General features: G+C 40.0%; 2 protein-coding genes across 8 annotated transcripts in view; one reads left to right on the top strand and one right to left on the bottom strand.

Moving 5' to 3' along the window:
- Positions 1-2,337, top strand: part of daam2 (dishevelled associated activator of morphogenesis 2) — a 128,815-nt gene extending 126,478 nt beyond the window's left edge. For all 5 annotated transcript variants that reach the window (XM_053632686.1, XM_053632687.1, XM_053632689.1 and 2 more), the window contains one exon: positions 881-2,337. In XM_053632686.1, coding sequence (XP_053488661.1) covers positions 881-1,099 — 219 coding nt within the window. In that variant the 3' untranslated portion in view covers positions 1,100-2,337. The remainder of the gene's footprint in view (positions 1-880) is intronic.
- Positions 2,338-4,987: 2,650 nt separating this feature from the next.
- mocs1 (molybdenum cofactor synthesis 1) lies at positions 4,988-19,695 on the bottom strand. Of its 3 annotated transcripts, none has more exons than XM_053632692.1 (11): positions 19,511-19,695; positions 17,018-17,150; positions 16,154-16,321; positions 14,651-14,815; positions 12,439-12,500; positions 11,852-11,963; positions 10,323-10,435; positions 9,948-10,058; positions 9,668-9,788; positions 9,319-9,366; positions 4,988-8,122 (listed from the first exon to the last, which is right to left on the bottom strand). In XM_053632692.1, exons 1-11 carry the CDS (start codon positions 19,649-19,651, stop codon positions 7,104-7,106), a joined length of 2,193 nt encoding a protein of 730 aa, XP_053488667.1. In that variant the 5' UTR covers positions 19,652-19,695; the 3' UTR covers positions 4,988-7,103. The 3 variants fall into 3 exon arrangements, with proteins under 3 accessions (XP_053488667.1, XP_053488668.1, XP_053488669.1); XM_053632694.1 differs by having other exon boundaries at positions 8,006-8,122; positions 9,304-9,366; XM_053632693.1 differs by lacking the exon at positions 9,319-9,366.
- Between the last annotated feature and the right edge of the window lie 986 nt (positions 19,696-20,681).

The raw sequence follows: 20,681 nt of genomic DNA on the forward strand, positions 1-20,681 counted from the left end.
ATGGCTCACACAGTTGCACACAGTGATGTAGCTCTCGTTCTCATGTACGTAGTCGTTCATGGACGAACACACATACATACATACAGACATACATGCATGTACAGTGTAATGCATGCAGTTATTATCCATCCAGTAGAAATGATGGACAAACAGATTACTAGGTCATCTAGGGCACTGATGTCATTTCTGTTACCAATATGCACAGCCATGTTTCATCTGTATACAAATGCAAATTGATTCCATGCTGCTTAGTAGTCTGGTCTATTGGCAACATACAAGGAAAATAAAATTGGACAGAGTACTGAGCCTTGTGGTACACCATGGAGAACATCATAATTATTTGAGACATATTTATATTCTCCTGAATGACATACTGTCTTCCAGTTAGACAAAACCAAATTAAGTTTGTTTTTTTTTTCTTTTTTTCTTTTGTTTTTTTAAAGTTCTGTAAGCTATAGTGTCAAATACAGCTGTTAAATCTGTTTTTCTCTTATGTGTAGTGGGGATGACTTCCAAGTCGGCTACATTTGCCATGTAAATATGGTGGGAGCTTATAAGCATGATTTTACCCACTCCTAGGTTTTATTACGGTGTTGAAATCAATTATAAAGAAAAGTAACATACGCTGTAAATTATACAGTCGGCTGTAGATTTTGGCTTCTAAGATTTCTTATTAGAATTTTTTTTTTTTAATCCAGACAGGCCATGTACAGCCTCAACAAGCTGTTGTGTTTTTGTTGTTTCATGGTGCTCTGTAGGTGACTAAAAAGTTCAAAATGGGAAAAAAGTTGACATTTTAAGCAGTCATAGATTATTTAGAATTGATTAAAGCACCTTTGGTGTCTTCTAATGAAATATCCATGTCTGTACACCACCCCAGCTGAAAGACCAGAGGGAGCGAGAGAGGAGGGCAAAGAAGAGTGCAGGAGGGGGCGTGTCCGAGGAAGTGGGCGAGTTCGATGACCTGGTGTCAGCCCTTCGCTCAGGAGAAGTGTTTGATAAGGACCTGTCGAAGCTCAAACGCAACCGCAAGCGCTCCGTCAACCAGCTCGTGGAAAGCAGTGGGCGCGAGAGACCCATCACCAAGGTCAACTATTGATATTGACTTCTGGGAGAAAAAAAACTTTCATTCACTGACTTGTATAATGTACGTGAAGGAAAAAATCCTAACTGCCATCTGCCTCCCTATTCACCCAAACATCCTAACCAGTGATGGCTCGCATCCTAAAGGCAGACAGATTCATAGATCTTGGTGGACAGTTCTTGAGGTGTCGGAAATTCTTACAGCACTGTGCTCAATAAATAGGCTTTCTCTAACCTTGTCCTTATCCCACATCCTACATTGTCTTCCTCCACCCATAGTCTGTGGTTTATTTCTCCAAGCAAACTCAAACTGTCGCCTCAAACTGCCTAGCACCATGGGATTTCCCATGTACCCGAGTGCACAAGCTTGGGTCCAGTTCTTAATATTCTCAATACAGAGAAGACCAAGATGGCAGGGCAGGACCCGGTACCATAACCAATAGAACTAGTTCTGTTTGGGGAAAATTTGGACAAAATATCGGGGCATTCATGCAAGCACTTCTCGAAAAACTGTTGAAAGACACTGCCATCCACGTTAGGTGCTGATACCCAATGTGCCTCTCTCTCCACCTACTATATTTCTCTGGTGCTTTGACTAAGAGGACCATTGGTGTATATGGGAACTAAAAGAGAGAGAGAGAGACAGGGATAGACCCATATCTGCAGCTCTTAACCCAGCTAAGTGATGGGTCCAACTAATTTTTTTTCCAAAAGTTAGACAACTTTGGAGACAAGTGAAGAAAAATGAAGGAGGTGAACCCTTTAAAGTCGGGATAGCCAGCTAGGAAAACAGGACACTGTGTTCTCAGTCGTGTTGGCCCTTTACCCAAGTGCCTCCCCATACCGATGGCATTTCCAAGGATGACACGGGAGACAAGTCGGAAATGCCGAGAAAGCACAGCACTTCTAGGAAAAGACACCGTGAAGAACCGACATGCTCTGAGATAAGGACGATGCTGTAGGCACGCCTCATTGGCAAGTAAAAAGAGTTTCCAAGGATTGTGGTGGCATTACCTGGTGCCAAAGCAAAAATCAGGAAAGTAACTATGTAGTAGACAATAATAAATGCAAGTAGAATGGCATTTATATATTTATTTATACAGGGGGGAAAAAAAAGCAAAACATGCTAATTTCAAAACCTTTTTTAATTCTTCATATTTTCTAGTTTGTACTTCTAATACTTTAATTTGATAGGTATTTCTTTCATGTATTTAAAAAAAAAAAAAAGAAGAAGAAAAAAAAAAAAAAAAAGAATCCATGATCCAAATCTGTGATGCCCCATCACTAGTGAAGCTTGTTAACCTAAATCACCAAAGTAGTGCACTTCTCATATTGTGACGACAATTCAAAAGCTAAACATGGTTTTGTTTGGTCAAAATGGTTTAGAGTGCCACTGCAGATACTCGTCTTCTTGGAAAGTCTTACTTTAACCAGCTCAGATTCTACATGCAGCCCACGTGTTGTTTCTCGTTTCATCTAATTTTTGCTTATATTGTTGTTGTTGGTTTTTTTCATGTTATGTATATTAAGTGTTGTTGTTGTAAAGATCGCGTGGGCAGTGTTGCATTTCGGATGAACATGGCTCCCAAGAATAAGAGGGGTAAGGGATGGGGAAGTCTAACATAAAATGACTGATAAAGGTTACGGTAAAGTCCTTGGTGACAAAAGTACGATTTGAAGTGTGAAAATCAGGAGGATATTCTGTTTAAAGTATGGCTTTTATCTTCGTGGTACTTCGGCTGGTGGGATGGAGTATGAAGAAATTTGATTCAGTAGTGCCTAGCTGGTCGAAAGAAGCCCAAATTGAGAAGTTTCACTTTATCCTAAAGTAGTTTGTGTTTGCACCTTTTGTGTGTAGGTATGCGTTTCTTTTTCTCCAGTCTACCACATGCAGCCATATGGGAGAACCATAGTAAGAAGGTCAGAAGATCATTTGTGTCTTCTAAGAGATTTGCCGTTAAACTTTGTCTGGTTTAGGTCTATGCTGTTGAACATGTGCATGGCCATGTGCTACTTTGTGCCAACAGGACAGTTAGATACTTTATCATTATGCCAAAAGGTGGACTTGGCATCCTAACAGTGAGTTATTCTTTCTCAGAGGGACAGGTTTCCTCCTTAACCCAAATGCCAAGTGTTACTTTTGTCCACCAACCGTACTACGAGTCCAGTCTGACTGATCTGAGCTAATCAACACTGCCTTATTTAACCATTTAACGTCAGCCAATTAGCTTACATTAATTAGCTCTTATTTAGATAGCTTCGAGGGCTGGAGCACATCCAACTCTTGATTTACCCAGTATGTGGCAATACTTCCCAACACTTCGGTTCGTGTGGTGAACAGTAACGTATTACAGTAATTCTGTTAATGAACCTGTATTTCTGAAGCTAGTACAAGGTCTGTTGCTCTTCCGAGCTATTTGCTTTTCCCTCCTTTTCCTTCAACTCAATGGCGAGAGGTCATTTCTCCTTTAAAACAACACTATAAAAAACACAGTATGCCAAATGGAAACAGACACTTTGACACTTTGGAATGGCTCTCGCATTGGAAAATACGCATTTTAAAAAAACGATGTCGATGAAGGCGAAGGAGAGTGTGCCAACTGAGAATAGATGTTCATCAGTTAAAAAAAGAAAAATCAGCTTTCTTTTTCAGTCCAATACCATGTAGGTATTCAAAACCATCAGTATTATTATTATTATTATTATTATTATTATTATTATTATTTTGTTTTGTATGTATATTTGGTCATTGACTGGCCGAACACAACGGAAAAGAATAATAAATGTAGCTTGTTGCTTGATGCACTTTTTTTGAAAGACGGCCTTTTGCTACCCCCTCAATATTTACATACTCATTTAGCTCATGGTTATATTAAAAGAGCGAGTCACAATGCAGCTTAAGGAAGGACAAAGGGAAGAGTAAAATAGGGTTGCGTATGTTTTGATAGGTAATGAAATTTGGCCTACTACTATAAAAGGCTGGGTCCTACATATGAGTGGAACTCTCTATTGAGGCAAACTGATCTGACCCCCTGGTACGTGGTTCCATTCACAACAGGACCGGCAGAGCCGTTTAGCCTCCCTGTTAAATACATTTGGTTTGGGTTTGATAACAATCCTAAGGTGATGAATATATATAGGGAATGTAGTTCCTTTTTTTTTTTCTTTCAATTTAACTTCACTCTAACATAGAGCATCAATTTCCACTGCCTCAGTGTGCATCACCTCAGTTTGTATCCTTTTATATCTTTGTATTGATTGCCTTTCACCTTTATGCACTCGTTTAGGTAAAAAGTGGTGCACAAGTATGATCCTTTGCTATATAAGATGTATATTATGGGTAAGTAATTACCGCATGGTAAGAACACACCGGTTCCGCGCCCTTTGTATCGTCCAGCTGCAGGTTGTATAAAGTGCAGAGCAAGTATTTTAAAAGGATGGCTTCACCTGAAAGATGTATAGTTCTAAACAAATTTTGTACGCCGCTATAGTTGAAGGGGGGGAAAAGCGAAAAAGGAAAAATATGTTGAGGAATGTTCCTTTTTTTTTTTTTTTTTCCTGTAAATTGAGTCTATTTATTTGCCTTATTTAGTTTGCTATATTTTGTATGTATACACAACATTACAGCAGAAATGTTTCATGAGAAGTATAAATATGAGTAACTATACTGTGGTCTTTGTATGTCAGATTCTCAAGTATAAATAGCTTTCAAATTTTTTTTGGTTTATTATTATTATTTTTTTTGCTCGCCATGCATCCTTTTGTAGGGTAAAATAAACCTGTTTCCCTTACGTCTCGTTTCTTTTCTCTTTGCCACACCTTGAAGAAAGCTCAACACTGCCCTCTGATGTTAACGTATACACCACCATCGTCTTCAAAACTGTAAAAGACGAGACACATCCCAAGTAGTTCATTAACGTTTTATTATTCTTATGTTAACAGAAAAAATCCAGTAGACACCTTTTTTTTTTTTTTTTAATGATTATTTAAAGACTTGATTTGGGTAAGGGTAACGGATTTACTTCTTAATCTTACCTTAGCTACATTATTGCACAAGTAATGTTGTTTAAAGAGCCAGTTTAACAAATGTAGTGGTTAAAAACAGTCAGTTTGCTTAAACGTGTCTAAATCTTGCTAGCAAAGTGGGATTTCCTCACAATGTCACGATTTGATCACGTTTCTGGATAGCCATGTGCCTAGAAGCTTTTAAATGCAATTTTCTCCCTGATGAGACTTAAGTGCTAGAACTTTACGTGTAGTTAAGACATGCAAAAGAGAAACAGATTTCGATTCAGAAAAGTCTTTAGTCTTGTATATTAGAAAACGTCAACATTTCAGTGTGAAAGTTTTTCCTAAGCCACCGCACGAATGCGAACTCGTGTACGGTCCCTTCCGAGACGATTGGAACGGCAAGGACAGCTCGTTTTGTTTTTGCTGTAGGCTGAAGACATTTGGGTTTGAGATTAAAAGATGCCAAGAATCTTTCACCTCCTGAAGAAGAGACTGAAGGGAGAAAACCCCCTGAAACAAACACACACCAACTGAAACAGGCTGCGTTTAAAAGCCTGGAAAAGCATCACAAAAGAAGAAGAAACCAACTATTTTGTGGTCAATGAGTCACAGGCTTGAAGTTATTGCAAGCAAGGGCTATGCTTCAACCAAATATTAAGTATTCTTTACTTTCATTTACTCTAAGACTTATGTTTCTAATGTACTTTTATTCACCTAAAACGTGGTTTGTCAGAAACTTTTTGTATCAGTGTTTTATGTTGTTTAACACATCTAGATGTAAATACCAGGAAATAAAAGCTGAAATCCTGAACCCTCATCTCATATCCATCTTTTTGATCTCAAAAATAAATGGATTGGCCTTGCTGTTCCAATAGTTTTGAAAGGGACTGTATATTGTTACAGGAATATTAAGAAATAATGCTTATTTATTTATTTATTTTATATACAACTAACTTTCTTTGGTTTCCTACCCACTGTGTTCATCCATGGATTCAAAGCGGTCTTTAAGGAAATGGGTCATTGTCATCAAACTCATCAGAAAGTGGAAATATGAACATGAGGATGATGGAGGAGCCGTGGTTGCTATAAATCAGGCAAACCCACATTTCTATCATCGGTCAGTTCAACGGAGTAGGAATTGGCAACATGAGATACTATTAGACTCTACGTCCTATAATGTCCAATAATCAGCTTCAGGACAGATGAAGTCCAAACGTGATCACTGAAGAACAAGAACTCTAGTAGATACAAGAGCATGGAAAATGGTTCCTTTTTGTATCGGGTTGATGGAAGGATGATAACTTGGAGCCATCATCAAAACGTTTGGTTTCAGCACATATCCATGGTGGAAGTGTGATGGGGGGGGGAATAAATCAACACACACGTCGAGACCCCCTGTTACCCCGTGAAGTCCATCTGAATGGCACAGTGTACCCGAACTCTGGTGCTGCCCAGGTCCAGGAACATTACAAGAACTCACAGTGCCTGAATCTCCACCTTAATCAACATCTACATGAGATGAGATGAGGTGGAAAGCATTGTTTGCAGCAAGGTACAATATTTCTCTACAGAGTAAAACAACAGTAGCTTTATAAGCTGCTCTGTATTTGATTGATAAGCAGATGACCGAGCACTAGATCAGGACAGTGATTGGATCCTTGAGTCCACGCGTCATTAACACGTTCATAATGATTAGATCACCATGAACTTTCTGCTCATACGACAATTCTAATACAACACTGAATGCCCTTTCGAAAAGTAGCACGATATCGCATGAACACTCGAGACTTCGTAAACATCATTCACGTGTTAAACTCTCAAAAAATACAGACAAAATGGAGTCAGGAAATAGCTTTGTTTTTCTGCTACAAAGGCAGTGAACACTCCAAAGTGATATTAAAGAATTCTAAAGGCACAATAACGATTCGTAAGAGCTTTGTTATGGGTGAATACGTCAGTTTGATATAGCTACATTACATACTTATAGTTGAACTGTAAGTGGTTTAGTATTAGCTGGTGCGATGAAAGTCACCCCGCTGTCCTCCTGTCTTACTCAAAAGTCTGATGTCGGTTATAATTAGATCACGACTGACTGCCTTGCACATGTCGTAGAGCGCCAGGGCGGCGACTGACGCCGCGGTCAGAGCCTCCATTTCCACTCCGGTGCGGCCTGTTGCCTGGCATGTTGCCAAGACAACAGCCACATGCCCTTCTTCCAGTAGCTCCACAGTGATGGAGGTGTGGTCGAGGGATACAGGGTGGCAAAGAGGAATGAGACCAGATGTTTGCTTAGCGCCCATGATGCCCGCTAGCTGTGCGACCGCCAAGGCATCGCCCTTAGCTATCTGGTTGGCACGGACCAGGCTGAAAGCTTTGGAGCCTAGAAGAACGCGGGCGCTTGCTGTGGCGGTACGACGTGTCGCTGCTTTATCTCCGACGTTCACCATCGAGGCTCTGCCGTGCGTGTCAGTGTGGGTCAGCTGCTCAGGGGTTTCGTTTTGGTTTGGGGTGTGACGGGATACACTAAGGCCTTCGCATGCATCCTTTTGGTTGTGACACTCCCTTACATTCTGCCGCATTATGTGTTTCTTTTTGGGGATTAAAGTGCTAAGAAGAGATGTGGAGAAAGACTGGATGCCCCTCGACGAGTTGTGCCTGAGATAGCCAACAAGTCTGTGTGCGTGTCTCAGCCGTGCAAACCTATCTGTGCGTGTTTCAGAACTGGAAGCATACTCGAAAGCAGGAATTGCGTTACTACAAAGTTCCTCAGGGAAAACCTGCCTCCTTCCCTGGTGGACATGGTAAACATTTTGACGTTGACGAGAGACGCCGGAGTTCATAGGAGCTGGTGCGTTCATGGTAAAAGTGCTGTTCCTTAAGTCCTCGCTAGCCTGGCCACTGTGGTGTAGGTGGTAAGGGTTCACAAAGTGCGCCGATGCTCGTCCTGGCAGAGGTGTGTGGAAAGTAGGGACCGGATACCTCCTCTGCTCACTTCTCAAAATGGGCACAGGCCGGCTGCCTTCTCCAGCTTAGGAACGATCAGAAAATGTCAAAGTTCAGCAAGTAACAATCATATACACTACATCCAGTATAATAAGCATGTGCATTAGGGCTGTCAACATTTTACATTGGCACATTAATTAATTAAATAATTCTCTTTAAATGCATTCAAATCTTCACCGTCCTTTCACTGTATATTCTGCTACACTATGTGCTCATGTCACAAACCGGGGAAGGTGAAAATTACGTTGCTTTCAAGGAGATTTTGTCAAATATTGTCTCATCAATAATAGTACAAGCTTCCATTTTTTTTTTTATTAATTAAGCCTCTCCAACACCGTAATAAAGAATATCCCAAACTACCACTTATTCACTGTATGAGCTGCATAGGGTATAGCATAATGACATTCTAAAGCCTACATAATCTACAGAAACCCATTTAACATTCAGTCGCATTCAATGTTTGAGAATGCTGATATTGTTTCAAACGTGCCTTTTTTTTTTTCCTTTCTTTAAAGATGAAAATATTAGACAATTTGAGTAGTATTTGGACAAGGAATTTAGTCATTGTCTAAATAATTGGCTTAATTTAAAATTGCCTAACCGTTTAGATTATTGACAATATACACTACCGGTCAAAAGTTTACACACACTCATTCTTTATTTTTTTCTCCCACATTTTAGAATAATAATAAAGTCATCAAAACTCTGCAGTAATACAAGTGGAACTATGGGAATTATGTTGTGATTAAAAAAATCCCAAATAAATCAAAATAATTTAGTATTTTAGCATCTTCAAAGTCGACACCCTTTTTACCTCGAATTTCCAGAAATGTATTCTTGGCATTTTCTCGACCGATTTCTTGAGGAATTCCCCTGAGATGCTTTTTAAACAGTATTAAAGGAGTTCACGCCTACGCTGCACTCTTACTGGCTGCTTTTCGGAATATTTCGCTCCGAGTCGTCCGTGTAAATAAAATGTTAGTTTTCTAATGAAAGAAATGAATATATTGGCACGATTATATTTCTGTCTACAACACAGATTTCAAAAAATTTAATCATACACCTTCAGATCAAAAGGTTTTTAAGATCATGAGAAACGTTTCAGTCGAGTGTCCACAAACTTTTGACCGGTAGTGCATATTGCCTAGCTGTTTAAATTATGACAACATAAGACAAGTGACAACTGCTTGAAGGTCTACTACGTACAGCTGTGTCACCCACCAATGAGGATCATTGGCCTGTTCTTCATCTGGGATATACTGAACATGCCTGTGGAGATAAAGACAGACAGACGGACACAAGCGCTTAGGAGGAATAGACAGACTGTGTTTGTGTTAGACTGCTCTTGAGGAACGTTTGCCAAATGACCAAGATGTTCCTTCATTAAGAGCATGACCTGTGGACCAAATCAAAACTGTGAAAGACATTAATGTTCTTTCTACTGCCTGAAAGCAGCTCAGTGAGATATGTCAAACCAGGACATAGAGAAAGACTGAACGCAGAGGAAAGACAGATGAAGCATTATGTCTATATGGAGGTTCGTTTTTGTTCCATTAGTGGATGCGTGTACCAGCGTGCTGTTTCTTCTTCCGCCCCACTGCAGCTCCTATTATCTGCAGGAGTTCCTCATCGGATGCTCCAGAGCGCAGACAGTCTCTCAAAGATACCTCGGAGTTTCCGAACAAACACACCTGCAACACACACACACACATACACGTGTAATTCAAAGACCTCTTACAGACCTAAACAGAAAACTTGACATGACGCAGTTAAGGCTTACACAATACAAAGCGTGACTCATTTTAAGGACCACCTCAGCTACCCACACACACACACACACAGAAACATACCTTCAGGTTGCCATCAGCTGTGATGCGCAGACGGTTGCAGGAGCCACAGAAATGATCCGACATGGAGGTGATGAAACCCAGCTGGCCCTGAAATCCTGGTACTCTGAAAGCCTGAGACCGTGCACACACACACACACCAATCAAAGAATCATACCACGACCATACAAACTGAGGATTTGATTTTAATTTATTTACTTTTGTATTGCAAATATACAGCTGTACGTGTTTAAGCCAGAAGAACCGTGGCACAGAGAAGAATCTTAATTAGACACCGGTTTTATGCCGAAATAAACTCGTTCTACATTAAGGGTGTATATCTATGAAGACTCAACATAATGGATAAGTTACAGTTAGAACGATTTAATCAGGGCTGACCTTGGCGGTCCCCGTCTCATCCCCAGGAAGCGGCTCCAGACTGGGCCATTGCTGCTTAATGCGGTCCAGCATCTCGGCATAACTCACCATCTTCCTGAAGTTCCACTTATTGCCTGCAGAAGGAGCCAAAAAGAACAGATGCTGCCACTCTGCACAACGGATCCACCAATCGCACTGGCTTACACAAGCTGTCAAAAGATTTCTACTGAACATCCAGAATTCATACTGTAACTGCAGGGTTTCACAATAAAGTCTCAGTCACAGTGGACCAAGAGAGAAAAATGACTTATTGTTCTTACACGCTTTCTATCATCGTCTCTGAATGACAGCTCTTTTCACAAATGTCTCTAATCAGTACTTAATTTGTGGCATTAGTATTTTATTGACCCTGAGGGCAATAAACAGGAGAAGAAAGAAATCTCAGTTTGTAGGTGAATAAATAAAGTAACTGATGTTGTAGACAGGTTTAAACGGCAAGGATTAATGATTTGTCACATACTGAAGCAGGGATTTTGGTTCAAGAGTAACTAGGGCACGTGCTGCCTGTAACCAAATCGGGTTCAAAGTTTTAGGGTTTGTTAACTTCATGTTATATTTTTTTGAGCAGTACTTGCTGCTCAATACTATACATACACTTATGAGCAATTAGTCACCTTTGTACTGAACATTTGAGTGGGTTAAAAATAGGGCTGCAACCAACGATTATTTTCATAATAGATTAGTTGGCCGATTATTTTTCGATTAATCGGATGGGGGCAAACTTTCAGGTTAGTAAAAAACTAATGTGTTCCATTTGAGAGGATATTACCTTTCTAAAATGGTTTCTAAAGTGGTTCTCAACCTTTTGTGAGCTTTGGACTCCTAGAATATTTTGAACAATCCACAAAGACCCCCCCCTCACTCCACAACAGTTACAGGCTATATATTTAACATTTCTATACAGGTTGCTTTATTTTATTAATATTTAACATTAAAATTGAATCAAAACATTTCAAGATTTTATTTTTTACATTTTATGGTTGGTGTGACATTTAATTTGACTCTGTAAATTATCCTGTTAATTTTATCCATCAATGCGACACATGAACTTCTCTACCACTCGTAGGTTTTTGCAAATTATCATTTCATTTGTAAATAAATTTTATATAAATCAATCAATGAACGACCATCAGCACAGCTAACATGATATTTGTGAATAACCAAATTTATATTTATATTATTTAAACATTTTTCAAACTTTCCTACAGACCCCCTGCAATTACACCACTGACCATGCGGACCCCTGGTTGAGAAACATTGCACTAGAAGGTAATGCGTAGCGCGTAGTGTAAGTGTAGAGTACTTCATTTGGGACACAACTTTGGTATTTACTCTCCGAAGCGTGTTTTCAGAACAGAAGTAACGTAATGAGTAAATGTGTTGCGGGAAGACCAACTAATCGCTAATGAGATTTGTTGACAACGATTTTCATAATCGATTTTATCTGTTAGTTGTTGCAGCCCTAGTTAAAAATGTTTTAAGAAGTGTACCATCAAAGGGCATGTACTCTATGAAGCGCACATCTAGAGGCTTCTTCTCGGTCAGAGTCACAAAGTCCAGCAGCTCGTCTTCATTCAGACCCCTCATCACCACGCAGTTCACCTGTGACCAAAGCAAACTTAATACTGTAGACTTCTGACTGTTACTCAATGCCCTGGATGTCTGGTTGTAGGTTGTCTGTAAGATACTCAATAGCCCAGACGTCTGACTGTAGGTTACTCAACCCTCTGGACATCTGACTGTAGGTTACTCGATGTCCTGGACATCTGACTGTAGGTTACTAAAAGTCCTGGACATCTGACTGCAGGTCAGTCAACGTCCTGGACAGTCAACGTCCTGGACATCTGATTGCAGGTCAGTCAACCTCCGGGACATCTGACTGTAGGTTACTAAACGTCCTGGACATCTGACTATAGGTTACTCAAAGCATTATGAGGCATATAAGCACCACCTCCAGGTGAGCTTTTCAGTGCAACACCCCCCTCTGCTATTTTGTCTTAACAAATGTTTTAATTTATCTTCTTAGATCATCCATGATTTACACATTTATATATAATTACACATTTGTATACCTTACCTTAACTGGATTGTAACCCAATTCAATGGCTTTATCGATACCTTCCATCACCTTATGGAAACCTGTAGAAGAAAAAGATGTAACACCAGGTCGCAAAGACACATACTGTACTTACAATACATTATACAGAAAGTTGGGAAAAGTAAGTTGAATCAGAAAACATGCATCAAAGCTCTCATATCATACTGTATATTTTAGTCCAAAGGGACATGAGAGTGCCTTTGTTGTTCATTTCTAATACTCCGAAATGGTAAAAGCCTAATAAAGCGACACACAGCAGATCTACTGTTTATAAAGAAATAATACAAAAAAATGAATTCAAACTCCACCGAGTGACACAGTGCAGTATTACCACATTTCCGAGGATCATGTTCCTACAAAAGCTATAAATTAGTTCTAGATCATTGCCCTGTAATGCAGAGATATTTATTGTTATTACACAGAGATATATTTAATGTTCTCCCTCTACTGATGCAGATTGCAACCCAATTCTGGTTTAATAGGTTAGATAAGATGACTCTGCTGTATTAGTGGAAATACTAAATCGGGTTTTTAGACACCCTATGCTGACCTGTACCTTTCATACCGCTTATATTCCCATAGCCATGTGTATATATAAATATATAAAATAACCATGTGTGAAAAAGTGGAAGAAACTTTGTGTACATGCTCCCTGTGTTTTCCTGTGTACTGCTGTTATATCTCCTGAGCCTCACTGCTCCATCTGTCTCCAACACTGAGCGATCCACCACCCAGTGATCCAACAGTCTGCCATTGCATTTGCTTTTTTACAGTTCTGCTACATCAGCAACAAGTTTAAAGGAATACAACGACGTTTTTCAACCTCGTCTGTATTTACTGCATCTGTGCTGTTTAGGTGACTACTACAAGCAATGGTTTCAATTGTTTTTTCTCTATACTGAGAAAAGATGGGAAAACCTGTTTCTCAAAAACATTCAATTATAATGGAAGATTAACTCTCCTATCATACTGGGGGGGAAAAAAAGTTACATCCATTATGTTATGGGTCAAAATGACTTCCACAGATTAAATACACACAAAAAACCAGCTTAGAACGGTAAACTTTTATTATGGCTTGTCCGAGACCACAAAAAGAAGAAATATACGTTTGCATATACGTTCATGACCCTAAATGAGGAAAAGTCAAAGAATTTCAAAGAGAAAAGGAGAGATTAACCAGGATTTCAGACATCTCAAATGTGGAAATTGGTCAAATTGACACATAACATAATTGGAGGGTTAAGGGCAATTGCTGCAGTAGTCCATTAATATTTATGCAAAGCACACACTCTTGTAGAGCGTCGTGTAGTATCAGTATTAGTATCAGCATCCGTATAGTATAAACCGTGGTCTTCCCAAACACCAACAAAAATATTGAACGTTTTGTGTCTGGCAGGTGTGATTTTCGAGTAGATGTAGGAGTAACATTAGCTAGTTAACGTGTGCCAACCAAAAATAAGAAAACAGCAGGGAAAAAGTCTGATGTGACTACTTTGTCTTGTTCTTTCCAATCAAAGAGACCAACAGTCATGCCTTCTTGTTTTCTGCTGGCTCATAAGACAGAGGTTTGCATATTCACAGGTCAAAGTTCAAGAGAAAAAGCCAGCATGAAGCGAAAGTAACCCTGTTTTTTACATGCCAGGTCTTTACCTTTAGTCAGTTGGTTTTTAATAAAGTTAACTAACTAACTAACTAACCTACTTTTTCCACCAGGTGAGTTTTATTCACTGCTTTAGCCTACAACGCTGAAAAGTCGCATTACTGCTTTAGCAAGGGGTTAAAATCATAAATCTAAACCATAGATTTTGCCACCTCTGAATACTTTCTCTCATGTCTGTCTCATCATAAGTCGTTTACTCATATAGCGTAGCAATTGTAGCTTTGAATTTACATTAAATAGTAATGCATTTTAAACCTATACTGACAAATCAACAACCAAATGTAAGTGAATTTAGATTAAATAGGTTTTTCCCATTGTTGTTAGTGTGTAATCACACTGTACTGATGCAGTGCGTTCCTTGGAGTATCTTGGAGTATACTGTAAGACTGCTATATGGCTTGTATACATACTGTGTTTAATATATAACGCCCTCCTCTAATTGTGTGGAGTATAAATATAAACTATCACTTGCCTCTTTGCTCAGTGGCTTAAAAAAACGGCAGAAAGAAAACAAATTTTGCTAAAGCTTACCTTTGCGTCTAACGATGAACTCGAACTTGGCTGGCACTAATGAGTCTAGACTGACGTTGAGCAAGTTCACTCCAGCTTTCTTTAAACTGGGCAGCAGCCTGGCAAGGTTCATGCCATTAGTAGTTACAGCGATGGTCTTCAGACCCTCCGTTTTCCTCAATTCCGCTGGAGGCAGAAAAACAGGCTCATTAACATGTGATGAAAATGTAACATTCCAAATCCTTATATTAGGAAGAGTTTGGCATTTTCACGTGTGTGGATTTCATATTTTAAATACAATCTGTTGAGCAGAGTAACACATGGTGGTTGTTGCTGTTTTTTGTCACATAAAGATATACAGGGTCACAATACTGTGTATATGTGGCATGAATTCAGCTAAAAACGTCACTAGGGTTTCCATGAATATACACTACTGGTCAAAAGTTTGTGGACACTCAACTGAAGAATGGGTGTGTCTAAACTTTTGACCGGTAGTGTACATACAACAATACTGTTACGGTACGGCCGGCAGATGGCGCTGTGGCGACAACGTGCACGAGCGGCTTGAGAACGCGCACGTGCACGTGATTAAAGTGCGTATGGACACTAAAGCTGGGTTAAGTGTCGTCAGCTGTCGGCAATCAAGAGACAGTTTACTTAAACCCCTTGCGGTGCTGCGCACATCGCGCGGCATTAAAGTGTTGAAGTAACGTAACGTCCCGAAAAGCAACGTAACGTCAAGCCAAGTAAAGTAAAGAGGAGATGGACTAACAGAGAAGACGACGGAATGTATAATGGTGCCAGGTTGTGATGTTGCCATGCTCTGTCAGTTTTCCTGCTACTTAGTTTAAACCCTGTCGTAGTTGAATGTTTGTATCCTGTCGTAGTCAAGAAAGTTTAAGTCCTGTCATAGATAAGAATGTTGATGCCATGCCCTAGATAAGAGTGATTATGCCATGCTATAGTCAAATGAGATGTTCCTGCTCTAGTTAAATGAGATGTTCCTGCTCTAGTCAAATGAGATGTTCCTGCTCTAGTCAAATGAGATGTTCCTGCTCTAGTCAAATGAGATGTTCATGCTCTAGTCAAATGAGATGTTCATGCTCTAGTTAAATGAGATGTTCATGCTCTAGTTAAATGAGATGTTCATGCTCTAGTTAAATGAGATGTTCATACTTTAGTTAAATGAGGTGTTCATACTCTAGTTATATGAAGTGTTTATGCTCTAGTTAGATGTATTCCTGCCATTGTTAGAGGATTATTTCCTGTCTTGTTTTTAGTTAAAGGAGAACTGTCCGAGTTAAGTTTCACACTCTTTGCTTGAGTTAGTGTTTTATGTTTAGATCTGGTTTCCTGCCTCCTCGTGTGTTTATTTAAGTGGCACAATAAAGACTGCTCTCCTGCGCTTACTTCCTGTCTCCAAGTCCTGTTACGTAACAAATACCAGATGTCAAAATCTCAACCAAATAAATCAGCACTCAGGTGGGCTTCTTTAGGACCAAACAGTATCATCACCATCATTACCAATTATATGGAGGACGTCAGGGCGGATAAGGGGTTCTCCTCCAGTCAGTCGGATCTTCTCCACCCCCTCTCGAACAAACAGTCGAGCCAGAGTCAGCACCTCATCTGTAGATAAGAGCTGTTCTTTGGGACTCAGCTTCACCCCTTCCTCTGGCATACAGTACTGACCTGAGGGAAATCAATATGATTGAGGTGTACCTTTAATAACTCCGTTATCAAACAAATTACACAATGGGTCAGATTATCAGGCTTAAACCAGGATTTAAACACATGCATATTGACATACATTATTCACCTGTACGCGTTAGTACACATATGGCTTTCCATTTCTGCTACCTAATTCGCAGATTAAAGTGGAGAAACAATTAGGGCCCAGTGAAAGTCTTCAGGACAGATAATGATAATGAGTCTTTATTGATCTATACATATGAACAGTGAAATTCTTTTCTTCGCATGTTAGGAAGTTGGGGTCAGAGCGCAGGGTCAGCCATGATACAGTGCCCCTGGAGCAGAGAGGGTTACTCAAGGACCAAACAGTGGCAGTCTGGCAGTGCTGGGGCCTGAACCCCCGACCTTCTGATCAGTAACCCAGAGTCTTAACCACTGCCCCAAAGATGACTTTGTGCTTTCAGTAATATGACTTTGTATCAGGCCACATCAAACGACCCCAACATTGATTATATTCCTATAAGAGCATGCCACAGCATCTTTTATTCGTTACATATTTTTGAGTTTATTTAAAAATAAAAAATAAAAAACCCACTGGCTCAAACGATGGCATTACTACTTTGCTAGCATGTGCCCTTCCTAATTCCTTTGCTTTTTATCATTTATAAGCCGAGTCATGAGAACGATCCAACTCACAGCGGAGGTTGCATTTTTCTGTAAGGGAAATCCGCAGATAATTGTGTCTTCTTCCAAACGAGTCCGTGAGGAATTCTGAGAAAGGTAAGACGTCCTTTAAAACCCGCCTCTGACCGCCTGCTGTAGTTAATTCCTGAATGTAAAGAGAAAGGAGAATTTCTTTATTATAAATAATAAATCAAGAAAAACAATACGCCCAACACACCGCTCGTCAATTTCACCACTTTCTTCACAGGAAGTACACCAATAACAAACATTAACATATGAAATCATGTGCCAAGTCACAGAGTATCTAGTCCATGTTTAAAACAGCAAGGTGGTTCATGTCTGACTTTTAACCTTTGAACGAGTCACACAGTTTTAAAAAAATAACTGGAGGTCCAATGCTTGAAAGACAAGCTGCCAAGTTTTGAAAAAACGTAACATAAATATTACTGAAGTCTCACATGACAAAAATACATTATCATTCAGAAATATGCGTAATCACAACCGTGCATGACTAATGCCTGGTCGTAGTCTCAGGTTTCATTAAGAAACTCCTGCATACAAGTCCTACGGAAAGCTTTTATATGATTACCGTGGTATGACTCAGTTTTACTGTTACAAAGTTATCCCTCTAGTAAGATTAAACATTAAAGGAAATATAAGCAGGATTGCAGAAATATTTGATCAGAATGACAACAATCATGACGACGGTGGGAAGTTTTAGGGATACAGAGCTGATCGGTGTTTAACGTTTTACTCAGCTCGACTCGGAAACCTGATGGACAGAGATGTTTGTCTATTGGAGGACTCTTTTTAATCGTCGGGATGTACACAAGAGACTCAGCGAGTGTGTGAACGATGCGGCTCGGGCATTACTGCTGCTTCTGCATGCGCACGCAAAATCTTACTACAAGTGTAAAGCAGACGTTGGAACGCTTCACGTTGGAACTGTATCACACCATCACAGCGTGGATTATTTTCCCATAACAACACAACCCTGCTGAAAAACAACAGAATTTGTAATGGTTTTAATGGGAATGATATTGGTTTTTAATAGAAACTGTAATAGTAACTCTGGGTCTCTACTGGTAATTTGTTGCCTTCTATTGGTGGCATGGTTTAACTGATGGATTCCATTAAGGACAATAATGGTAATGGTTTTAATGCTTAGCCGATGGTTTGTAGTTGTATTTGTAGTAGAAACCATTAGAACTTCTGTGATGGTTTCTATCGATTTTTTTTCCCAGCAGGGAACACTTCCCACTAGACCAGTAAGTCGGTGCATGGAATATTCCTTTATTTTGTAGTCACTTATGTTACACATAAACGTCAGTCCGTGCAGGATTTTGTGGAGTTGTTTGTGATCGCTGTGGCCAAAAGTGCTTGAGTTTTTTTAAAATTCTCAAAGTTTTTTTGTGCTTTTTTTGCAGAAAACTCCTTGAATTGGCGAAACTGCACTAGCACGTAACTTGTCTTTCGCAGTGATGTTTGTTGGTAAATGAGACCTTTTACCTGTGCTCATGTTTGACGCACTTGAATCGAAGACGGCTTTGGCTGAATGTGCGTTGTGATGACGTCGCATGGCGTGTCCTAGCCCAAATCTGCAGAAAATCTCCGGTAATTTTGAAAAACATGCAAGCTCCTCAGAATATTGCGGAGTTTGCTCGATTTTGCATTAATTCCTGCAATTGTGAAATCCTGGAGGGACGGATCGGTCACTCATCCATCCATCCATCTTCTATACTGCTTATCCTTCAGGGTCACGGGGAACCTAGAGCATTATCCCAGGGAGCATCGGGCACAAGGACGGGGTGCCAATCCATCGCAGGGCACATTCACACACCCATTCATACACTACGGACACTTTGGACACGCCAATCAGCCTACCATGCATGTCTTTGGACTGGGGGAGGACACCAGAGTACCACGCATGACGGGGAGAACATGCAAACTCCGCACACTCAGGGCCACGGCAGGAATCGAACCCCCGACCCTGTAGGTGTGAGGCGAACGTGGTGAGAAGATGATTACTAAGCCACCGTGCACCCGTTACTAACATAATAAAATGGCTAAATGTTACAGTAGTCCTATATTATATTAGACAGTCTGGAATTAAAAAAGAAATGTAGTGTGTTCCAGGCTTGGGGTCGTAGAAAATTAACAATGTCCATTTGGGATTGCTTGCCCAGAAAGTTTGAGACTTCCTAGAACGAGCGCATTAATATTAACCTGTGATTCGTCTTGCAGCCGGAACTACTGTCGGAGCCACTATTATACAACGCTGATGTCGTCACTAGTGTTGCGTAATCATGAACCATAAACCACATGAACCGCTGCATGACACATACTCCCACAGCCCACACGTTAGCGTGACAAGGCCAAAGTTGTACATGATATTTACAATGCAAAACACACACTATTTAACCTTTTATTTAATTGTTCACCTGCTCGCTGGTGTGTAAGGTTAACGCTAGTGGCTGCAGCGCTACTGTAAGGTGAAGCACGCACCTGTTCTGCCCGATATTCTCCTCGACTCGCCCCGGAACAATGTTTACACGCCTGGTCTCTAGACGACACTCTCACTGTGCGCAGAGGAAGAAGGGTTTTAGTTGAGAAAAGTCGGCCACAATGGCCGCTGTAAAAGGCCATCTCATGTACACACTTTCAGCTCCAAGTCTGAAGCCTCAACTCGATTCAACTCGTGCGCATGCGCCGACGCGCGACAGTCCCAAACAGACGCAAGACTCTGTTCAGCCAATCAGCTGTGAGAAAGTCAAACTGCATTATGGGAAACGTAGTTCACTTGTATTTCAGAACGTAAACATTATAATATTATAATTACAGTATTAGAATCCTGGATAAATGTCTGACAGTACATCTTTTTATTTTTTTTTTGTAGGAGCTGAGTCTTTTAATACAGCAAGACTTTTGATACCGTGTACTATTCGTTTAGTCTGTCCCTTATGGGAAATGTAGTTTATTTATTTTCAATTGACCACATAGGCTATATTTTATTTAATGCTTGTTTTAGTTTTAATACTGATAGTAATAATGCGCTTACCCCATGTGTGAACAGTTATATACAAGATACGCCATCTGTTAACATTAAGATGACAGTAAGCTTACAAGCGAAGAGATATGATAAGGTTTTACTGCATTTCACAAGAAATAAACAAATAATTGTCATGGCGTCTCCAGGACTTCAGAGGAAGGTGGAAATACATTAATGTCAATTAATAGGCTATAGGAATATTTGTTAAATAAATATCCAAATAAAGCATGAACAGGCGTTGAGTGTATGAAAGTAGCTTAGTTCAGGGGTTCCCAAACTTTTCCAGGGCAAGGCCCCCAAAATGGCATTAACATTTGACCGAGGCCCCCCTTTTGCAAGATGTCTTTAAAACACATTAAAAATACAGACTTCTGAATATATCCCCCCTTTTTTTTTTATTAATAATTACATCTTTTATCTTTACATTACATTACATTAGGAATTGTGTGTGTGTGTGTGTGTGTGTGTGTGTGTGTGTGTGTGTGTGTGTGTTTGAGAGTGAGAATTTATTTTTCATACCAAATTGTTGAGGGCCCCCCGGGCGCCCCCGGGCGCCCCCTGGCGGCCCCCACTTTGAAAAACACTGCGCTAGCTTTTTTTAAGAATTCTCCTGCTCACTCTCATTGT

This window comes from Ictalurus furcatus, chromosome 9, assembly GCF_023375685.1.
Source record: "Ictalurus furcatus strain D&B chromosome 9, Billie_1.0, whole genome shotgun sequence".
Classification (NCBI taxonomy): domain Eukaryota; kingdom Metazoa; phylum Chordata; class Actinopteri; order Siluriformes; family Ictaluridae; genus Ictalurus; species Ictalurus furcatus.